Below are 23729 nucleotides of genomic sequence, written 5' to 3'. Positions count from 1 at the left end.
TTTGGGACGGAGTTTCACTCATGTTACCCAGGCTGGAGTGCAATGGCACGATCTCGGCTCACCGCAACCTCTGCCTCCTGGGTTCAGGCAATTCTCCTGCCTCAGCCTCCTGAGTAGCTGGGATTACAGGCACGCACCACCATGCCCAGCTAATTTTTTGTATTTTTAGTAGAGACGGGGTTTCACCATGTTGACCAGGATGGTCTCGATCTCTTGACCTCGTGATCCACCCGCCTCAGCCTCCCAAAGTGCTGGGATTACAGGCTTGAGCCACCGCGCCCGGCCTTTTCTTAATTTTTATTATTATTTTATTTTATAAGACAAAGTCTTGCTATGTTGCCCAGGCTGGTCTGGAACTCCTGGCCTCAAGTGATCCTCCTACTTTGGCTTCCCAAAGTACTGGGATTACAGACATAAGCCACAGTGCCTGGCACCTTAACACCTGTTCTTTAGAAGAAACACAGGAGGTGATCCTTTTCCTGCCTGTAGATATTGCCATGTCTGGATTGTTTGTTAGAATGGTTGCAGCTAGGCTTTGATAAGGGCAACATGCTTGAAGACAAAACCTGTGGGTCAAGATGGCCAGGGCTCCCCTATGTTAATTCTAGCTAAATAATTATAACCTTGCTTGGCTCAGAGTACACTGAAGCTTATACACCGAACTAAACTGTATTATTGGTGCAGTTAATTAGAAATCAAGCGGCAACAGGAGGCCTAAGGTAAAGACCATCTGAGAGTGCAGTAACACCGGTAATCACCAAGGGGTGGTTGCAGAGCAGGCAATACTGCTGTGGTCCCAGGAATGCCTTCTCAACATGGAGACCGCATGAGAATCTTGTAAAAAGGGCTTATGCAAAGATCTCAGAAGAGAGGCGGCCTCTGCTCAGAAGGTCCGTCTTTGCTAGTAGGAAGCTGGCAAGGAGGAGAAAAGCCTTGCAGGGCAGAGATCACAGAAGGCCTCAGTCTCTGCCTAGGTTCTCAGAATATGTAGCGATTTTAATTGCCTTATGTCCTCAATGCTCGGGAGATAAAAGCCCCTTGATGCATTGGGTGTGGTCAGACCGGGTGGCTCCTCATCCGCTATGCTTCTGATGCAGCTGCACCCTGATAACAACCGGTGATAAACTCAGAGTACTAGTTTAACTTGTCTTAGAAGGATCTCAAGTGCTGTTAAATGCTCAGAGCGCTTAGTTTAGCATGTCTTAGAAGGATCACAAGTGCTACCACTTCATCCTCTCCTTCCACTCCCATAAGATCAATGAGATTGTGCACGTAATAAAAGTGTCTGGAGCCTAGAGCTCAGGGCCAAAGCTTGCGTTAGTCCCCTGGACCCATGCTGTAAATTCTACTTGTGTCTTTGTCTTTATTTCCTTTTCTCAATCCCTCGTCACCGCCAGGACTAAGGCACCCATGTACAGGGTCGGGGCTGGTGCCCAACAAAACCAACATAAAAGAACAGAGCAGAAGGATGCAAAGGCCCTGTGCTATTTGACAATCAGCCACTGAATTAACCAACTTCAGGGTTTGTGTTATCAGAGATAAGTGTCCCTGCCAGGCATGGTGGCTCACGACTGTAATCCCTAGCACTTTGGGAGGCCAAGGAGGGTAGGTCCCCTGAGCCCAGGAGTTCAAGACCAGCCTGGGAAACATAGGGAGACCCCGTCTCTACAAAAATTACAAAACTTAGCCAGGTGTGGTGGCGCACACCTGTAGTCCCAGCTACTTGGGAGACTGAAGTGGGAGGATCACTTGAGCCTGGCAGGTAGAGGCTGCAGTGAGCTGTGATTGTGCCACTGCACTCCCACTCCAGCCTGGATGACAGAGCAAGACTCTGTCTTGAATAAAAAATATATATATGTATGTGTGTGTGTGTGTGTGTCTGTGTCTGTATGTGTCCCTATTATTTACACTTCTTTAAGCTAGGTTTTGTTACTTGCAGCCTTAATAATACATGGACTTTTTGCCTAAGTCCTTGGGAATTCAAATGCCTGATTTTTAATTAAGGCCATCAAGTGCTAGCACATAATAGGGTCTCCACATTAGTTTTGTCTAATGGCAGATGAAGGGCACACAATAGTCCCATGTAAAAAGATGTATAAGATGACCCTCTGGGGACACAATGATTAGATCAAGAGAAAAACATTCCTTGATTCCTCCCTTGCTATCTTTAAAATGCATTAAAGTCCTCTCATTCATATATATATATATATATGTACACTTTTTTTTTTTTTTTTTTTTTTTGAGATGCAGTCTCACTCTGTTGCCTAGGCTGGAGTACAGTGGCACAATCTCGGGTCACTGCAACCTCTATCCCCTGAGGGCGATTTTCATGCCTCAGCTTCCCAAATAACTGGGATTACAGGTGCCTGCCACCACACCCAGCTAATTTTTGTATTTTTAGTAGAGATTGGGTTTCACCATGTTGGCCAGGCTGGTCTCAAGGTCCTGACCTCAAGGGATCTGCCTGCCTCAGCCTCCCAAAGTGCTGGGATTATAGGTGTGAGCCACCGTGCCTGGCTCATATGCATATATATATATATATGTATTTTTTTTCCCTAAGAAATAGAGAGTGCCCTCAAGTCTCAAATCACCCCCGCAGGGGAGATTAAAAGCTAACACTTTATCGGAGGAACCCCTGAGATAGAACCAGTCCTTTGCTCATTTTTTTTTTTAAAATCATTCACCTATTTAATAATTACTGAGCTTCCATAATACAGAAAAACTGACAAAAAGTCAGAGCCTGTAGGCAGACAAGTGAAAAAAAAAAGTACAAGTGAATAAATAATACAGGGGAGTTACTGCAAATATCTATCTAGACCACAGCTGAGGTATAAAAAAGGACGTCATGGTGGGTGTGCACCAGACACAGTGGGAGCTGGGCAGAAACAGGCACATTAGCAAAGGGAGCAAAAGGCACTTGGGTAGGAGAGCCAGCCTAGTCCAAGTCCTATCAGGGAACTGCACAGTGTGGTGTGGCCGGAAGAGAGAGTGCAGTGGCAGCAGGCAGGTCTAGGAGGATCCAAAGGATGAAGCCAGCTATGAGGGGCACAGCCTGCAGGAATGTCACGTGGTGGTCTGAAGTAGCAGTGAATGGAACACCTTCCCATGGCCACAGCAGCTCCTTGAGTGAGAGCTATGGCGCCTTCAGCTGGAGGAGTTAGAGCCCTAGCAGGAATAGAACTGTATAGATTGGAAATTAAAGAAAACGTGGGGATTTCTTTTCTTTTCTCTTTTTTGAAACAGAGTCTCTATTGCCCAGGTTGGAAGTGCAGTGGCACAATCTCAGCTCATTGCAAACTCCACCTCCTGGGCTCAAACGATCTTCTCTCTTCAGCCTTCCAAATAGTTGGGATTACAGGCCTGTGCAAGCACGCCCAGCTAATTTTTGTATTTCTAGTAGAGACAGTGGCTCGCCAAATTGGCCAGGCTGGTCTTGAACTCCCGACCTGAGGTGATCCACCCACCTCGGCCTCCCAAAGTGCTGGGATTACAGGCGTGAGCCACTGTGCCCAGCCAATGTGGCGATTAAAAGAGTCCTGGCCTAGGAATCAAAAGTTCTGGGTTCTAGCCCCCACCCCATTCTGCCACTAAGACTGTCACTCATCCTCTTTGAGCCTCAGGTACCTTCTCTGTTAAGTAACAGGATGGGCCAGATGATTTTTTCCTTGAGACAGGGCCTTGCTCTGTTACCCAGGCTGGGGTATAGTGGTACAATCACGGCTCACTGCAGCCTCAACTTCCCAGGTTCAAGTGATTCTCCTGCCTCAGTCTCCCAAGTAGCAGGGACCACAGGTGCACATCACCATGCATAGCTAATTTTTAAATTTTTTTCTGTAGAAATGAGGTCTCATCATCTTGCCCAGGCTGGTCTTAAACCTCTAGGCTCAAGTGATCCTCCTGCCTCAGGCTCCTAAAGTGCTACCATACAGGTTTGAGCCACAGTATCTGGCCCCCAGATGATGTCAAACAGCAGACCTAGGGTCCTCAGTTAGGTATTAAGTACCTGAACTCACTACATACAGGAAACAGGACAGAGATGGCAGCCAGACTCCACCTTGAATACCAACTCCAACTGACTGGTAGTGGCTACCTGGAGTGCTGTATTAAGAAAAAGTTCAAAACACTTAGAATTCCATAAAAAAGAGTGCTTGTGCTTTATTAGCAATGTCTGCTGTGGGCTTAAGATCCCCAAATAGTACCTTGAGTGGCAGGAATTTGCAATTTCCAGCTTCATGTATTGCTTCTTACTGGGGTTGCAGGAATGTGCCAATCACCCATGATATAAAGATATTGAAGATTAATTTCTCCTGCGGTCTTCTGTGAAAGTAAGCGGGAAGGTTCCCCCAGCCTTAGGCTTACCAACCCTGTCCTCCCTCCAACACCCTGGTGCCAGTTTGTCACCCCTTCCCAATCTTCCATGGTTCTATCCCTGCTGCATTCATCAACTTTAAATGTCATTATCTTCTGAGTGTAACTCTGACCCTCTTTCCTTGCAGCCAAGACACAACTAATTAATTACACAACAGTCTCTCTAACCAAGAAAGGCGACCTTCCTTTTCTTTTTTTTTTTTTAATAATAGAGATGGGGTTTCTCCATGTTGGTCAGGCTGGTCTTGAACTCCTAACCTTGTGATCCGCCCGCCTCAGACTCCCAAAGTGCTCGGATTACAGGCATGAGCCACCATGCCCGGCCTTTTTTTTTGAGACAGAGTTTCGCTCTTATTGCCCAGGCTGGAGTGCAATGGCACGATCTTGGCAAACTGCAACCTCCACCTCCTGGGTTTAAGTGATTCTCCTGCCTCAGTCTCCAAATAGCTGAGATTACAGGTATGCACTACCACACCTGGCTAATTTTGTATGTTTAGTAGAGACAGGGTTTCTCCATGTTGGTCGGGCTGGTCTCGAACTCCCGACCTTGGGTGATCCGCCCACCTCGGCCTCCCAAAGTGCTGGGATTACAGGCTTGAGCCACCACACCCAGCTGGTGACCTTCCTTTAAAAGATGTGGCCACTAAAAAAAAATAGTAATAAATAAATTTAAAAAAAAAAGATGGCCGGGCACGGTGGCTCAAGCCTGTAATCCCAGCACTTTGGGAGGCCGAGGCGGGTGGATCATAAGGTCAAGAGATCGAGACCATCCTGGTCAACATGGTGAAACCCTGTCTCTACTAAAAATACAAAAAACATTAGCTGGGCATGGTGGCGCGTGCCTGTAATCCCAGCTACTCAGGAGGCTGAGGCAGGAGAATTGTCCGAACCCAGGAGGCGGAGGTTGCGGTGAGCTGAGATCGTGCCATTGCACTCCAGCCTGGGTAACAAGAGCAAAACTCCGTCTCAAAAAGAAAAAAAAAAAAAAAAAAGATGTAGGCAGTAAACAATCCTGATTTCTCTACTTTTCCTTTTATTTTCCATTTCCTGGTGTCCTCCTCCCCTCCCAGCCAGGGTCATGGCTCTCAGACAATGGCCACAGTGCTGGTAAAAGACAGGGGAATTATTCCATACACTAGGGCACTAGACCATGGTACAGCTGGCAGGAAGAGACGTGTAATTATATTGCATCTTGGAGCCACCAGCAATGAATTTCTGCATAAAGGACTAGATTTGCCATGTATTATTTACGTCAGCATCAATTTTCCCAGCTGGCTCTATTTACTGTGCAGATTCTCCGGTCTGTTTATGGGCAAGGCCATGGTTCAGCACCTCTAGTTACGCTGTACTGTGGAGGGGCCCCACAGGGCACCATGCATATTAAACAAGTGGCTAGATTCACCAGGAGCAGCTCAGAGCCTCCCTTCCTGTTAAATTATATCCCTGGGACTGCAGCGAGCCCACATGTTTTCACCTAATCATGGTAATGCATGCAGGTCTGAAACCAAATCAGCAAGAGAAAAGGAGGAATAACTGTTCTTTGGGCCTCACTGGGGGAAACTGAAAAACAACCTTCTGGGGGAAAATCAGGTGGCTCTAGGGCTCGGGGAATTGCCTTTTTATATTTTTAAGAGCAAAACAGAGATGAAGAAGAGTATTTAATTTATAAGCTTATTTCCACCCAGCAACTCAGAGACAGAGCTAAGGGAGAGTGGCCTCCATTTAACAAATGGAAAGCCGAGGGACAGCAGTGGGGATATGTCCCCTTCCTAAAGGGCCACTTTGGGGTTTGGAAGCTGACATTTAAGCAGCAACAGCAAAGGCAAGTTAGAGGCTTTCCCAGCTTGGCCACTGTGCTAGGATGGAGCACAGGACACATGGTGATACACAGGTTATTTATCCAGTGGCCAGCATACCTCTTCAGAGATGCTCCCAGACAGGGTGAACTTGGTTTCCACTGGAAACATACACATTCGAAATGAGGGAAGGAAATGTGGTACCAGCATGAATTTCTGGGACCTCGAAGTGCAGCATCCTCTCTCGCCTGTGTTTTATATGCTTACAGAGAGTGAGGATGAGGAAACCAAGATGTCTCTTCTGGCCAGCCTGAGAACTTCTGTAGTCATCAGTACCAGGTGGCAGTAAACAGCAGGCATTACTGGGAAGGAAAGTTAGGAGGTTTTCCAAATACTACACAGGTCACGTCTGATCGACCTGTAACGTGGTGCTCTGCTCTGAGGTCCCCCAGGTCCCAATGTCTACCATCTCCTGGAAACCTGTGGGCTGGAAGAAGAAATAGGAAGGAATAAGTGGAGTTAAGCAACCCAAGTGGGTAGCTTCTTTAGTTGCAAGGTTTCAGCCTCTAAAGAGTTCTCACCCAGGTGTAGTGGCTCACGCCTGTAATCCCAACATTTTGGGAGGCAGAGGTGAGTGGATCACTAGGTCAGGAGTTCGAGACTAGCCTGGCTAATATGGTGAAACCCTGTCTCTACTAAAAATACAAAAATTAGCTGGGTGTGGTGGTGCACGCCTGTAATCCCAGCTACTTGGGAGGTTGAGGCAGGAGAATCACTTGAACCCAGGAGGTGGTGGTTGCAGTGAGCCAAGATTGCACCACTGCACTCTAGCCTGGGACAAAGCAAGACTCTGTCTCAAAAAAGAAAAAAAAAAGGCCAAGTGCAGTGGCTCACGCCTGTAATCCCAGCACTTTGGGAGGCCGAGATAGGTGGATTACCTGGGTCAGGAGTTTGAGACCAGCCAGGCCAACATGGGGAAACTCCATCTCTACTAAAAATACAAAATTGGCTGGGTGTGGTGGCACATGCCTGTAATCCCATCTACTCAGGTGGCTGAGGCAAGAGAACTGCTTGAACCTGGAAGGCAGAGGTTGCAGTGAGCCAAGATTGCGCCATTATACTCCAGCCTGGGCAACAAGAGCGAAACTCCATCTCAAAAAAACAAGCAAATAAAGAGTTCTTCTCGAATACATCTGTGAGTATGGAAACCACCCTCCAGGGCCCAAGATTATTGGCATCCTCCTGGGGCTGCCTCACCTGTCGGGGAGATTTGGTCAGACATGCCATGCGCCGGCCGCCTGATGCTCCTGCTCCATCGATGGTGTCCAGGAGAATCCGAGTGCTGGGCACAAAGCTCCAGGAGCGTCCCAGGGCAGGTTTGAGCCTGCCGCTGTCCCTGTCTCGAGTTATGTGGTTGGTCACCTGCAGCAAAAACACTTACAGGTCCATAATGCTAGTATAGAGGACATCTATTACTACTGCTTCATTTTACAGACAGGAAAACGGAGGCATACCACAGAGAAATAACTTCCCCAAAGTTACAAAACCTAATGGCAGGTCTAGAACTAGAACCTGGGCCTCCTGACTTGTGTCCAGATCTTCCCACTAAACTTTGATGCCTCAGGCTTGACTTGAATCAGAAGGTGATGGGGCACATGTCTGAGAAAAAGCAGTGCTAACTGTACTTTCCAGGAAAGCCAGTGATGGGCTTAGATCTACTGTACCACCAACCCAACAAATGGGCATCCAGAGACCATGTCCACCACACTTTTTTTTTTTTTTTTTTTTTGAGACAGGGTCTCATTTTGTTATCCAGCCTGGAGTGCAGTGGCATGATCATGGCTCACTGCAGCCTCTGCCTCCTGGGTTCAAGCGATCCTCCCACTTCAGCCCTCCCAAGTAGCTGGAACTACAGGGGTGTACCACCATGCCTGGCTAATGTTTCGTATTTTTTGTAGAGACAGGGTGTCACCCTGTTGTCCAGGCTGGTCTCAAACTCTTGAGCTCAGGCAATCTGCCAGCCTCAGCCTCCCAAAGTGCTGGGATTGCAGGCATGAGCCATCATGCCCGGCCACTCAGACTTTAAATGGAAGGAAATTCTGACACATGCTACAAGGTGGATGAACCTTCAGGACATTATGCTAAGTGAAATACTCCAGTCACAAAAAGGTAAATACCATATGATTCCATCTATATGAGGTTCCTAGAGTAGTCAAAAAGCATAGATGCAGAAAGTAGAATGGTAGTTGTCAGGGGCTGGGGGAGGGGGAAATTGGTTATTTTTAATGGGTACAGAGTTTCAGTTTTGCAAGGTAAAGAGTTACGGAGATGGATGGTGGTGACGATCGTACAACATTAGGAATACATTTAATGCTACCGAACTGCATACCTTAAAATGGTTAAGATAGTAAATTTTATGTTTTATCTATTTTACCACATAAAAGAAATTAGAAAAAATATATAGCTGCTAAAAATTACATTTGTAAAGAATCTATTTCAAAACACAACAAGAAATTGACTCAGATGGTATATTATTTTTTGTGCTGTTGTTGTTGTGTGTGTGTGACAGAGTCTTGCTCTGTTGCCCAGGCTGGAGTACAGTGGTGCTATCTCGGCTCACTGCAACCTCCACCTCCTGGGTTCAAGCAATTCTCCTGCCTCAGCCTCCTGAATAGCTGGGACTACAGCATACATCACCACATCGGCTGATTTTTGTATTTTTAGTAGACACAGGGTTTCACCATGTTGGTCAGGCTGGTCTTGAACTATTGACCTCGCGATCCACTCGCCTCGGCCTCCCAAAGTGCTGGGATTACAGGCGTGGGCCACCGTGCCTGGCCTGTTTGTTTTTGAGATGAGGTTTTGCTCTGTTGCCCAGGCTGGAGTGCAGTGGCATGATCACAGCTCACTGAAGCCTTGACATCCCAGGCTTAAGCAATCCTCCTGCCACCAAGGCTACCTAGATTTTATACTTTTGATAGAGGTGCAATTTTGCCATGTTGCCCAGGCTGGTCTCGAACTCCTGGGCTCCCGTGATCCACCAGCCGTGGCTTCCCAAAGTGCTAGGATTACAGACATAAACCACTGCACCTGGCCTATTTTTTTTTTTTTTTCATGAAGTTAGTTTAGTTAGAAAGTTGGTTAAGGCTGGGCTCACACCTGTAATATCAACATTTTGGGAGGCTGAGGCGGGTGGATTGGTTGAGCCTTGGAGGTCGAGCTGCAGTAAGCAATGATTGCACCCTCACATTCCAGCCTGGGAACAGAGTGAAACTCTATCTAAAAAAACAAAAACAAAAAGAAAAAGAAAAAAGAAAAAAAGTTGGCTAAATGTATAAGTAAATATGCAGAAAAAATATTTTATGGAGATATGTAAAAATATTAATATGGTTTCTGTGGATGTGGAGATTGATGGCAAATATGAATCTTATATATATTTTTTATCCTTTCTGTGAGAAAGAAGCAAGCAGACTTTTAAAAAACTGCCTCATAAACAGAAAAAGTTACTTCAACAGCAAAAAGATCCATTCATATGAAGCTCTGGAAAAGGCCAAACTATTGGGATGGAAAACAGATCAGTGGCTGCACGGGCCTGGGGGACCCTTTGGTGAGGTCACAAGACTGGATACAACTATCTCCATTAGTCAAACTTCAAGGAGAAAGTTGCTCTATGTAAATTACACCTCAATAAACCTGACTAAGAAGAAAAAAGTAGGAAAAAACCAACCAACAAACAAAGGCAATTACTGACTCCTTTAGCTATTTATGGTGCAGAGCTTTAGCTGACCCAGGGAAGCTAGGATCTGTCCCCTTCCTAAAGGGCCACTTTGGGGTTTGGAAGCTGACATTGAAAGGAAATAAAGAGCTAGCAATAACTAGAAATCAAGTTCACTGGCCAAGCCTGCTTCCTCACCACCACTGCCATGCCAAGGTCCCGGGCCAGGGTCTTCAGCTCTCGGGCCAGCTGCATCATCAAGGCCAAGCCTGCAGGAGGAGGAGAAGCAGAGAGGAAGGGCAGCAGGGAACCAGGGATGGGGCTGGCCAGGGGCCAAAATCCAGAGCTGGGAGGTGAGGTCACATTCCACTGATCCCAGGCTCTGCCATATCACTCACCTTCCCTCTGCTGACCTCCCAGAAGTGGGGAGACCACCGCAGTTACTGAGTCCACGACCACCACCTTCACAGTTCCCGAAGAACCAGTCACCTGAAGGAATGTGGGGGAAGCGCTCATGAACCTGTTGACCTCTAGGACCCATTACAGGACAAGCCTGCTCCTCTGTCTGAAAATAGTAAGAAATAACCGCCCCCCACCTGGTGGGGGGCTAGGGGAGGGGTAGCAGGGAGTAGGGGATTGGGAGGGATAGCATTAGGAGAAATACCTAATGGAGACAATAGGGTGATGGATGCAGCAAACCACCATGGCACATGTATACCTATGTAACAAACCTGCACATTCTGCACATGTATCCCAGAACTTAAAGTATAATAAATAAATTTTTAAAAAAAGAAATAACCCCCCTCATCCCAAATATAGCTAGCTGCATCACAGAACATCATCAGCAACAATGTCTCCCTCGTCCCATTGGTATGTATAACAGACTTCACTGAAGACTTCAGTCGAAATAAAGGGTTTAAATCACAGGACACCAAAACTACACTAAAGTGGCTGGGTGCAGTGGCTCATGCCTGTAATCTCAACACTTTGGGAGGCCAAGGCAGTGTATCACTTGAGATCAGTAGTTCAACACCAGACTGGCCAACATGGCGAAACCCTATCTCCACTAAACATACAAAAATTAGCTGGCTGTGGCAGCACACACATGTAATCCCAGCTACTTGGGAGGCTGAGGCAGGAGAATTGCTTGAAACTGGGATGTGGAGGTTTCAGTGAACTAAGATCGCACCACTGCGCTCCAGCCTGGGTGACAGAGTGAGACTCCGTATGAAAAAAAAAAAAAAAAAAAAGCCGGGCACGGTGGCTCAAGCCTGTAATCCCAGCATTTTGGTAGGCCGAGGCGGGTGGATCATAAGGTCAAGAGATCGAGACCATCCTGGTCAACATGGTGAAACCCCATCTCCAAAAAAAATACAAAAAATTAGCTGGGCATGGTGGCACGTGCCTGTAATCCCAGCTACTCAGGAGGCTAAGGCAGGAGAATTGCCTGAACCCAGGAGGTGGAGGTTGCGGTGAGCCGAGATCGCGCCATTGCACTCCAGCCTGGGTAACAAGAGTGAAACTCTGTCTCAAAAAAAAAAAAAAAAAATTAAAAACTACACTAAAGTCATCACATTTCAGAAAGCCCCATGTAGAGTCCTGAAGCCCTTCTGGGCATGGATCTCTCAGCAGCCATCTTTCTCCTGCATCCAGCAGGAGAAAGTGGTAGGCCCTTCTCTTCCTTTGCTGATTCCCCACCTTCTTTCTCCTGTCCTGCTAACTACCACCCTTAAATTTCTAACTTCCTTTGCTGAAGAGTTTAGCCTTCTCTTTACACCACTGTCTCCTTCTAGATCATGCCTCCAGGACTCATCTTCCATATCTAAAATGCCTCCGAATAAATTCCCTAAGTCTTGCTCTGTCACCCAGGCAGGAGTGCAGTGGCATGATCTCAGTTAACTGCAACCTCTCTCTCATGGCTTCAAGTGATTCTCATGCCTCAGCCTCCTAAGTAGCTGGGACTACAGGTACACACTACCACATCCAGCTAATTTTTGTATTTTTAGCAGAGACGGGTTTTACCATGTTGGCTAGGCTTGTCTCACACTCCTGGCCTCAAGTGATCTGCCCACCTTGGCCTCCCAAAGTGCCAGGATTATAGGCATGAGCTAGCATGCCCGGCCTGGTGCCGTCTTTCTAACCATAATTTCCTGTCTTTACACACGCAGGAGCATCCTCCTGGTTTCCCTGGATTTAAATTGTTTTTGTTGCTTCTTTTCTCTTCTCCCTTACTTCTTATATCCTGATTCTGATTCTTTTTCTTTTTTTCTTTCTTTTTTTTTTTTTTTTTGTAGGGGACAGGGTCTCACTATCTTGCCCAGGCTAGTCTTGAACTCCTGGGCTCAAGTGATCCTCCTGCCTCGGCCTTCCAAAGAGTTGGGATTATAGGCACGAGCCACCGCTCCTGGCCTCAGATTCTTAACCCATAGAAGCTGTGAGATAAGAAATACATGTCTTAAACCACTAAGGTTTTGGTAACTTATTATGCAACAATAGAAGATATGCCATCTCATGGTCCTACAGTACAAAATACAGTCTTCTGATCTGGAATTGAGAGGATTGAGCTGTAAGATTAGCTCTTGTCCTAAATATGTTGTCAACTTTGGTCAACTCACTTCACTTCTCTGGCCTTCACTCTACTCATCTCTAAAAGTGAGATCAGTACTACTCAGCTTCATGTCTCAACAAGCTGGTGGGTCATAACCAGCTATGACCTATGACTTCTGAGGCAAGTATTTGTTCAAAATTTTGTGGGATACGGGGTCTAGCTCTCTTACCCAGGCTAAGGTACAGTGGCATGATCATAGCTGACCGCAACCTCCAACTCCTGGGCTCAAGCAATCCTCCCACCGCAGTCTCTCGAGTCATTAAGATTACAGGTGTGGGTCACCATTCCCAGCTTATTCAACTATTTTATGTTCTAGAGTTTGTAAAAACCACTGACTCTATATACAGTCGTGGGGATGCCCGTATGAATACGTCATACTTTGGGGTGAGAGAAAAAGTTTGAGATGAACTATTCTATCTTTAAGGTATCTTCCAAATCGAGTAGTTTACAAATCAGTGCACCAAACCCTAAGCACCCAACACGAGTAGCAAAGTACCAACCCAAATGCCATTCTAACCTCCCTGTTAACAGGACTCTGAATGTGTTCAGGCCCCGGGCAGAAATCTGACTTCAGGGATAGTGGGCCCAGGCCTTAGTCCAAGATACACACATAACTCCATTTTGGCCAAACATGTAAGGGGAAGAGGGATGCCTATCAGTGGGCTCTGGAGAAAGATTCTTCCTTCCTGATAAAAGGGGAAGAGGTACAGAAAAGAACCATCTATCTTTCACTGCCCTGAATATGGATATGGATGCATGAAAACAAGATGCTTGGAGCTATAGCAGCCTCTTTGCAACTATGAGGGGAAGAACAAGAAAATCAGATATACAACCTACTGCCCTGATAGCATGGACCTGCCAACTTCCCAACTCATGTGAGATAATTAAATGTCCTCAAGGTTCAAGTCTCTGTCAGACAACCTCTATTACTTACAGCTAAAAGTATTCCTCACTCATCTAGTGGGGAATGCAGAGATAAATATGACCTGATCCTTCCACTCAAGGGGCTTTACTGTTCAGCAGGTAAGATGAACATGTAAACAATGAGGTATGTGATTTAGGTGCTCAGGAGTTCCATCCTGAGAGTGGCAAGCATAGCAGGCGTCACCAGGTTGCACATCTGCATTTCCAAACAGTCTGTAGTAGGACACTTGCCCATAGAGGTAGCATCTGGCAAGCTGAGTTAAGCAAGGAGGGGCAAAACAGCAGGCTCACCTGCTGAACCACAGTGCCTCGGAGCTCCTGCAGCACATCCAGCATCTGGAAGATGTCAAATGCATACACCACCTGGATCCTCTGGAGAGCTTCTGCCTGACGGGGTGGAAAAGAGAAGCAAGGGCTTTAGATAAGAGGGTATAGGGGGTGGAGGTAAGGCTGGGAAGGAAGAGGCACCTGGATGTAAGGACTCAGGTCTAGGGTGGCAAACGAGCATTGTCTAATGGGCCAGTTGTCACAGCGGTAGCTGCCTGAGTGCTGAGCTGTAAAGTACTCAGTGGGAAAGAGGGATACGACCGATTAGCGATGCCTCTCGTGGGCGAGAAATGGACTGGAAACATAAAGCTCGGTGTTTGCCAGCCCTGATTTAGGATATGCAAGGAGTTGGGAGGATTTCCTGGAAGAATCAGTGTGAGCAGCACCCCAAATGGGATGATGGCATCAACAGGGGTGGCTTAAGGAATACGGGATGTATTAATAGAACAGCAAAATTTCAAGGCAAGGAATGACTACTCACCCCCAGTTCTTACAACGTAAGGGATAATGGGGTTTTCTTGTGGTCAGAATCTCAATGGAACCCAGCATGCTGCTCCTTACCTGTTCCTCCTCATCCTGGGTTTTAGCCTGAAGCAGCTGGAGGAGGCGGGAAGCTGTCAGCCCTCCACTGGAATCTACGTATAGGACGTTTTGCTGCAGGCTGTGGGCCACATTTGCTGCCACACAAAGACATACCTGGGGGTGGGGCATTGGAGGAACTTGACACTTCAGAGAAGGTCCAGAATGGGAGCTCCCCACCAAACCTTGCCCAGATTCCAGCAACACAAATGGGCCAAGTCCAAGCCCCACTCCTCATCACCCGTCTTCTCTCTGTTGGGCTCTGAACCCATCAGTACACTGAAGCTCCCCCAGGGACCCTGGGCTATACATCCACTACCCCCATCCCCGAATCCTTCTGACTGCTGGCCTCACGTGTACCTGAGTTTTGCCGCTACCTGGGCCTCCTACAATTTCAGTAACTTCTCCAGTATAGAGACCAGCATCAAGCAGTTTGTCCAGGCTTATGGAAAAAGAGAAGAAAATCAACACAGGAGGTTAAGAGGAAGAGAGGGGAAAAGGTACCAAGAAGAAAAGTAAGACATTCCTTTCAAGCACTGGTTGTCTTTGAACATCACTGGCTAGGAGGCTTCTCCTGGTGTTTTCTTCTGGGAAGGAGGGAATACCTAAATGTTCCTTCTCTGATCTCTCTTCATACCTCCACTCTTAAAGATCAACTCTCCAGAGAAACCTTTGCCACCCCATCAGGAGGTCTTCCTTTCATTTTTCATCTCAGGCTCTGTGGGTTTTTTTTTTTTTTTAGACAGAGTTTCTCTCTGTTGCCCAGGCTGGAGTCCTGGAGCACAGTGGCACAATCTCCACTCGCTGCAACCGCTGCCTCCCAGGCTCAAGTGATTCTCCTACCTCAACCTCCTGAGTAGCTGGGATTACAGGCACCCACCACCATGCCCCGCTAATTTTTTTAAATTAGAGATGGGGTTTCACCATATTGGTCAGGCTAGTCTTGAACTCCTGACCTCAAGTGATCTGCCCGCATCAGCCTCCCAAAGTGCTGGAATTACAGATGTGAGCCACCACACCCAGCTGTTTGTGGGTTTCCTTGATAACATTTCCCATAATTTGTCATTTTTTTTAAACTTTGATCACATGCCTGTAGTCCCAGCTACTCAGGAGGCTGAGGCAGAAGAGTCGCTTGAACCCAGGAGGCAGAGGTTGCAGTAAGCCCTGTGGCTTCTTGAGATAATTGTGCTCACCCCATCTCTGTTGAATAAGCATCCAGCCTCTGCCACTCCTGATTCCATTCTTCCCATTGAGATCAAGGGAACCCCAGGGTGGGTCCCCAGTGTGGTCCCCAGACCAGGTGCAGCAGCAACCTTTAGGGACTGGCTAGAAATGCAAATTCTCAGCTCTCCTCCCCAAAACCTACTGAATCAGAAACTCTGGGAATGGAGCCCACACTTGAAACTTGAGTTTCAACAAGGCCTCCAGGTGATTCTGATGCACACTCAGGTTTCAGAATCATTAGACTAGTTAGTCTTAATTCTGCCTGCACATTAAAATCAGGGGAGTGTTTTTTGTTTTTTTTTTAATGCCTATATCAGCAGTACCCAAAGTTGTCTGCACATTAGATTCACCTGGGAGCTTCAAAAAAATACTGATGTTGTGCTGGGCAAGGTGGCTAACACCTGTAATCCCAGCACTTTGGGAAGCCGAGGCGGGCGAATCATGAGGTCAAAAGTTCAAGACCAGCCTGACCAACATGGTGAAACGCCATCTCTACTAAAAAAAAAAACACACAAAAAGTAGTCAGGTGTGCTGGCTCGTGCCTATGTTCCAGCTACTCGGGAGGCTGAGGCAGGAGAATCACTTGAACCTGGGAGGTAGAGATTGCAGTGAGCTGAGATCATGCCATGACACTCCAGCCTGGGTGACAGAGCAAGACTCAGTCTTAAAAAAAAAAAAAAAACACTGATGCCTGGCCAGGCATGGTGGCTTATACCTGCTATCTCAGCACTTTGGGAGGCCCAGGTGGGAGGATTGCTTGAGCCCAGGACTTTGAGATCAGCCTGGGCAACATAGCAAGACCCCTGTCTCTACCAAAAAAAAAATTTTTTTTTTTTAAATTAGCCAGGCATGGTGGTGAGCACCTGTAGTCCCAGCTACTTGGGAGGCTGAGGCAGAAGGACTGCTTGAGTCCAGGAGTTCAAAGCTGCAGCGAGCTATGATCGTGCACCACTGCACTCTGGCCTGGGCAACAGAGCAAGACCCTGTCTGTGGAAAACAAATTTAAAAATACTGACACCTGTGTCCCACTCTGAGTGAATGTGATTAATTGGTGTGGGGGAGACTTGGGCTTTGTAATGTTTAAAAGAGTCCTCGGGTGATTCCAATGTGCACACAAGTTTGGGAACCACTGGCCCAGACTAATTTAGAATTTCTAGAGTTGGGCCGGGTGTGGTGGCTCACGCCTGTAATCCAAGCACTTTGGAGGCCAAGGTGGGCGGATCACCTGAGGTTGGGAGTTCAAGACCAGCCTGACCAACATGGTGAAACCCCGTCTTAATTATCTAAGAAAAAAAAAAAGAATTTCTAGAGTTGGGACCAGAGCATGAATATCTCTTTTTCAGTTTCCCGGATGATTTTAACGTGCAGCTGGGGTTTAACCACTTATATTGACTCTAGTCAAGAATCAGCCACATCGTTTGCTGTGGAGATTAGTCTGTATAAGGTGTTCCCAAATCCACCTTCCAGCCAACCTCTCACCTGAGTTTCCATTCCATGCCTCTCCTACTGCCCAGAGGACCTTCCTAGCAATATGTCCCCATCACCCCTAACTCCACATGTCAACAGGGAGAGACCCCTGTCTTGCCTCGTGAAGCAGAAGTACACCTGGGTTTTACCACTGCCTAGAATGCAGGTGAGTTCTGGGATTTCTCCTCTGCCTTTCCCTCTGAACTGCCTTTTAGCTGTTCTTTCAGTCCATTCACACATCACCTCAATGCCTCCTATTTCCTGAAGACCTTATTCTAAAATGAGGGATATTAGGATGAACATACCTAGCTCTGCCCTGTGAGGAATAATCAATATCCCTCATCAACACAGCTTTCCCCAAGGCATGTAATATGCTGTAACACCCAGTAAGAAATCACTGCGCCTCAGCACTAAAGGCTCTGAGGTGGCCCACAAGAGAGAAACCTGTTTAATTTGGATTAGTCGGGCACCTCTCAAACTTCTGACCACAGAACTCCCCTCCTCCCAAGTTTTAAAGTTACACCATCGCAGCACAGTATAAGAAAGGCTAAGACACCAGGCGAGCCAGCTTTGATTCTTCACCATACATTCCTCTTGATAGTAGGTCTTGTCACAGTGCTTCAACATGTCTCCCAATGTCACCTGCCCTAGACTGGACTCACACACTCCAGGCCAGCACTGCCAGGGCCCTGCTTGGCCTCTGCCACCCTTCCACCCTGCACACCTCTACCCCACTGCCTATAACCCTGATTTCACAATGGCTTCCCACCTCCAGGCAGATGAGTTAAAGCTGCATTCCTAGACTTGGGAGTATGACAGGCATGACCTCAAATAACTGGTTTGCCGTTTGCTAACTGCACAACCTTGAGCAAGTCATTCAACCTGAGTCCCAATTTCTTCACCTATAGAATAATGATTTAAACAGCAACATGTTCATTGGTGGTTGTGATGAATAAATGAAATAATGTACTGTGAAGTGCTGAGCACAGTGCCTCGTTCATGGAAAGCATTCAGTGAAAGTCCATCTGTTCCTCCATGCCAAGTCCCGCCTTCTTCAGAGCATTCCTGAACCACTCCACCATCTCCCTGCAGGGACCGGAGGCAGCTACATTCCTTCCAGGTTGCCACTTAAATTTGCCCTCTGCGTTTGCTGGTTTTATAAATTCCCTAAACCCAAGGCCAATCGGCTTCCTGTTCATCACTCCCTACTCACAGCCGCCTGCCTTTGTGCTTGCTACACCTGTCTTGTATTCACCTACTTTTCTCCTAAACCCAACTAGAGGCCTTAAGGGCAGGGCCTTGCCTCATTCATGTATGTAACATCTGCACATACCAAGCACCCAGCAGGCCCTAGCCAGTGCTTGATGGATAACAGACCCAGACCCCCAACCAGGGAGAACCAGGGAGAGCAAGCACCATGCTGTATGAACCCTGCCAAGAGAATGTGTTATGGAAACAGAAAGGGCCAAACCAATCCAAAGACCTTTGTGGCAGTGGCTATTCATCAAATTCTGCACAAACGGACCAGGAAAGAGGTCAAGATTCACGTGGCCAGCAAATGTCTGTCGTTTTTGCAACTCTTCCCCAACCCACCAAACCACGTGGCAGAACATAACTGCTCCTTTTGTTTGAGACAGTGTCTTGCTGTCACCAGGCTGGAGTGCAGTGATGCGATCTCAGCTTATTGCAACCTCCGCCTCCCGGGTTCAAGCGATTCTCCAGCCTCAGCCTCCCAAGTAGCTGGGATTACAGGCGCCTGCCACCACACCTGACTAATTTGTGTATTTTTACTAGAGACGGGGTTGCATCATGTTGGCCAGGCAGGTCTCAGCCTCCTGGCCTCCAGTGATCTGCCTGCCTCAGCCTCTCAAAGTCCTGGGATTACAGGCGTGAGCACTGCGTCTGGCCCACAACTGCTCCTTTATCTGAACTCTCCTGTTCCCTACTGTTGCAGATGTGGTGAAGGAACCACGTTCTGGGCCACGTACCCCTGGGCTTGAGCCTCGGCTTTGCCATTTGCTCCTCTTAGGCCAAACTCAAGTAGAGTTAATAATCCCTAACTGGGAGAGCCACAGAAGATATTACCTAGAACATACAGGCAATGACTGCACATAGTAGGCACTCAGTAAATGTTCTCTCTTGCCATATCCTTAAATAAAACAAGAAGTAGGGCCAGAGAAGATGGTGAAAATAATGAGATACTGACATCTTGTGTTATAGGACAGTGTTTCTCAACTAGAGGCAATTGTGCCTCCCAGGGACATTTAGCCACATCAGGAGACATTTTTGATGGTCACAACTGGCGTGGGGAAGGTGCTACTGGCATCTAGTGGGCAGAGACCAGGGGTGCTGCTAAACATCCTACAATGCACAGGACCACCTCCACGCTCCCCACAGCAACAAATAATTACCTGCCCCTAAATATCAACAGTGCCAAGGCTGAGAAATCCCATAACCCTGTTATAGGATAAGAACTCAGATGTCTCAACCCCTTTCCTTCCCTCCAGCCATCGTTTAAAAAAAAAAAATCCGTCCTCTCTAGACTCAAGCATCAAAAGCAGAGCTGAGAGGCAGCCCCGTCCTCCTGCCTCTCACCTTCTTTCCCCGGTACACATACAAACCTGCCAATGCCGGTGGACAGGATGGCAGTGGAGGTCTTCAGTTCCTCATAGAGATCAGCACCATTCAAGGGGAAAGCTGAGAACTGAGCCAGCAGCACCCGCCTCAGGGCAACCAGGGCCTGCCAAAGGGGCCCAGACTGCTCAGCAAAGAACCGCCCGTAGAAGCTGGCATCCCAGGGTCTCATTCACCCCGCTTATTAATCTCTGAGAACCCTCTGCTCCCCTTGGCTTGGAATGGACTTTTGTTGTTATTGTTGTTTTAGAGAGTCTCACTCTTGTCGCCCAGACTGGAGTGCAGTGGCATGATCTCGGCTCACTGCACCCTCGGCCTCTGGGGTTCAAGCAATTCTTGTCTACCGAGCAGCTGGGACTGTAGGCGTGCGCCACCACACCCGGCTAATTTTTGTATTTTTAGTAGAGACGGGGTTTCACTATGTTGGCCAAGCTGGTCTCGAACTCCTGACCTCTGGCTTCAAGTGATCCGCCCACCTTGGCCTCCCAAAGTGATGGGATTACAGGCATGAGGCACCGCACCCAGCCGGTTTGGGATGGACTTTAAAGACACTCAGGTTTGGAGGGTGGAGCTCCGGAGCTCACCTTGTAAGACAAGCCGCATTTCTGAGCTACCTCCTCCAGGTCTGCAGAAACCAGGTCCACCACTGAAAACAGAACAATATAGAGGTTTGGCAGAGAGGCCTGGGGCCTCCCGCACTAGGTTTTTCCTCATCTGTAAAATGGGGTGTCAATTCTACCTCCCAGCAGGCCGTCTCAGGAGGCCAGTGTGCAATAACAGAGCTGCTGGGGCTGGCGCTGTGCCCTGCACACAGCAGGAATCCTCTACTCTGCTTTAGAGCTTGGTTCCCCACACCCACCCTTCCCGAGCCTCTCCAGAAGCGTGGCTCTCTAGGAATGGAGGGGAAGCGCCTTGCAGGTATGCCAGGACAGTGTGCCAGCCCTTGGGGCCTATCCAGGCTGTGCGCGGGTCGCGCGGCTCCCTGGCACGCGCACACACGGTCACCTGTCTTGATCCCACGGCTCCTGAGAAGCTGGATCATCTCCTGGGTGAGGCCTGGGCACAGTCCGACCCTAAGCACGCCCATGTTCCACACAGGCCCGGACAGCCCCAGGGGGACTGCCCGTCACGTGGGCATCCGCGGGGCCCTCTCTAGACGCCCCTCCACACCCCTTCCTAGAAAGGACACCGGCGCGCTGGCTGCGGGAGGAGGAAGGAGGGAGGAGGAGGCGGCGCCGAGGGTCGGACTGGGGGCCATCCGCCCTCCCGGGATCCGCCGGGATTCCCGCGCCCAGAGCCCGCCCGCCTGGTCGCGCCTTGCCGCCGCTTCCGGGTTCCCGGCTGGCGCGCGGCGAGGGCCTGGCCTGCAGCGCCATCTGCGGGCCATGCGGGGCGGAGCCGCTGCGCCCCCCTACACCCGGCCAGCCGAGAGCGCCCCTCTCCACCGCCGCCCGCTGGCCACCCGCAGGCGCAGGTTCCCGCGTCCCACGACCCCCTCCGCGCTCAACCCGCCCACGGCCGCGTCGCAGTTAGCCTCTACCTTCTTCCGCAACACACACACCGACCTTCTAAAGAGCCTCCTGTGTGCTCGCTTCCGTTCCAAACGCTGGGGACAAAATATGACACAAGACGACCTGCCCTTACACCCAGGGCGCTTACCTGTGAGCGAGGGAAATATAGACAATGAAAACGAATTGCAAAAATCACACCATTGCAGATTATACGACAGGTGCCAAGAAGCAGCACCCAGAGGGCACCTGCGTCTATTTTTCAAAAGTTTGTTTTGGTTATGACAGGATCTAGGTCTGCCGTCCAGGCTGGAGTGCCCTGGTGAGATCTCAGCTCATTACAGCCTCCTGAGTGGCAGCTGGGACTGCAGTCACGTGCCACCATGCCCGGCTAATTTCTGTATTTTCTGTGGAGGTTTCCCCTCTACAAAACGGGGTTTCACCATGTTGTCCACGCAGGCCTCAAACTCCTGGGCTCAAACAATCCTGCCTTGGTCTCCTAAAGTGGTGGGATTACAGGTGTGAGCCACCGTGTCCGGCCCTTTTTTTTTTTTTTTTTTTAAGACTCTGTCGCCCAGGTTAGAGTGCAGTGGGCGATTTCGGCTCACAGCAACCTCTGCCTCACAGATTCAAGCAATTCTCCTCCCTCAGCCTCCTGAGTAGCTGGGATTACAGGCACCCACCACTGAGCCTGGCTAATTTGTGTATTTTTAGTAGAGACAGGGTTTCACCATCTTGGCCAGGCTGGTGTCGAACTCCTGACCTCAGGATCCACCCCCTCGGCCTCCCAAAGTGCTGGGATCACAGGCGTGAGCCACCGAGCCTGGCTTTTTTTTTTTTTTTTTTTTTTTTTTTAAGGTCGAAAAACCTTGGTTATATAGAATACACACTCACACACACAAAATGATTTGCTATTTTTAAATGTCCTTTGCTTTGCCTTATCCACTGGAAGAAATAAAACTTTACATGGTTATCTCCTTACAAATCTATGAGGGAGGCGCTATTTTTTATCCCTGTTTCACCAAAGAAGAAACTGAGATTAAATCACTTGCCAAAGGTCACCCAGCCAGGCAGCACAGGGCTGGATTCACATCCACATCCGACTGCAGAGCCGGTGCTTTGTAACAGCCTCCCTCCCACCCCTGAAGCTGTGTACATGTTTTCCTACTACTGTCAGGGGGTTTCTCTGAGAGCAGAGATCATGTGTGGCCCATCTCTGTATCCCGCTGCAACAGCCACCATTGTCACTCAACAAAGGAAGGTACTTGGGAGTATGGGTGTGGCACATGTCGAATTCTAGCAGTGAAGTCTGATCATATGTGAGCCATGAACCCCTATGAGCTATCTGGGCTTTCCCTTTCTGTAACCGATTGGGCACAGTGGAGTCTGCTGCCTATGGTTTCAGGATAGAGAGCCTTAGCATCTATGGACAAAGTCTCCCTCCTCCACAGACGCTTTCCAATACTGCCTCTCTCTCAGGGCTGCACTGCCTTCCTCTACACCCCATGCCCATCTCTCACCATCCTTGTTCTCCTTCCCACCAGGGCAGTGCCAAAGGGCACAGGTATTAGGCATTTTGAGATCACCAGAGAAGGGCAGGGCTGCTATCACCATGGAGTATTAGAGCTGGAAGGGGCCCAAGGGCTCATCCAGTCTGTTCCTTGGTTCTACCGCTCTCATACTGCTGGTTCTCTGTCACACTGGCCCTTGGTCTGGCCAGCCACATAGCTAGCCAGGAGCAGTAGCCTCAAACCAAGGGGAGGCTGGCATTAATTGTTACACTCTGTGATGATTATGAAGTCAGCTCATTGCACCTGCATCCTGCCCATACTAAAGGTGGGCCACTGCCCCCACAGTTTCTCTCTGCTTCTGGTCAACTGGGTTGACCTGCACAGTGACAGCTGTCATCCCAAACAAACCAGATGGCATCAGAGGCACTCCACCAAGTGGGAGATGGGGAGGAGGCTGTACTGAAGAAAGAAAACGTCAACATGATGAATGCCCTCGACCAACTGCCAAAGCCCTTTCCAAACCCCAAGTCTATGAACCGGACCGTCACTACCAAAGGACTCCCACTATCCTCAAAAGGCAGTTTGGTCAACTTCTTGGAGGATGATACCATCAACCTACCGTAAGACACAAGTCTGGTCCCTTCCTTTCTTCCTTTCTTTTTCTTTCTTTTCTTCCTTTCCTTCTTTCTTCCTTCCTTCACTCTTTCTTTCTTCCTTCCTTCCTTTTTCTTCCTTTCCTTCCTCCTTTCCTTCCTCCTTCCTTCCTTTTTCTTTTCTTCCTTTCTTACTTTCCTTCCTCCCTTCCTCCCTCCTTCCTTCCTCCCTCCCTCCTTCCTTCCTTCTTTCCTTTTTTCCCTTTCTCTCTTTCTTTCTTTTTGAGATAGGGTCTTGCTCTATTGGCCAGGCTGGAATGCAGCAGTGCAATCTCGGATCACTGCAGCCTTGACTTCCTGAGCACACGTGATCCTCCCACCTCAGCCTCTCAAGTAGCTGGGACTATTGATGTACTGCCACCACACCTGGCTAATTTTCTTTTCTTTTCTTTTCTTTTCTTTCTTTCTTTCTTTC

At 48.5% G+C, this 23729-nt stretch overlaps 2 protein-coding genes across 2 annotated transcripts in view; one reads left to right on the top strand and one right to left on the bottom strand.

Moving 5' to 3' along the window:
* Positions 1-6190: 6190 nt before the first annotated feature.
* Positions 6191-20980, bottom strand: RAD51D (RAD51 paralog D). The gene is made up of 10 exons (XM_032280883.1): positions 20648-20980; positions 20227-20288; positions 19630-19748; positions 14678-14759; positions 14300-14434; positions 13703-13798; positions 10278-10368; positions 10078-10148; positions 7422-7586; positions 6191-6651 (listed from the first exon to the last, which is right to left on the bottom strand). Exons 1-10 carry the CDS (start codon positions 20727-20729, stop codon positions 6568-6570), a joined length of 987 nt encoding a protein of 328 aa, XP_032136774.1. The 5' UTR covers positions 20730-20980; the 3' UTR covers positions 6191-6567.
* A 2092-nt stretch (positions 20981-23072) lies between these two features.
* The window catches only part of FNDC8 (fibronectin type III domain containing 8), an 8992-nt gene continuing 8335 nt past the window's right edge, over positions 23073-23729 (top strand). The window contains exon 1 of the mRNA XM_032280882.1: positions 23073-23281. Coding sequence (XP_032136773.1) covers positions 23073-23281 — 209 coding nt within the window. The remainder of the gene's footprint in view (positions 23282-23729) is intronic.

This window comes from Sapajus apella, unplaced genomic scaffold (assembly GCF_009761245.1).
Source record: "Sapajus apella isolate SASKATOON/1434 unplaced genomic scaffold, GSC_monkey_1.0 scaffold12, whole genome shotgun sequence".
NCBI classification, from domain to species: Eukaryota; Metazoa; Chordata; class Mammalia; order Primates; family Cebidae; genus Sapajus; species Sapajus apella.
Note: the sequence above shows the minus strand (reverse complement) of the source record. Positions and strands in the feature narration are given on the sequence as shown.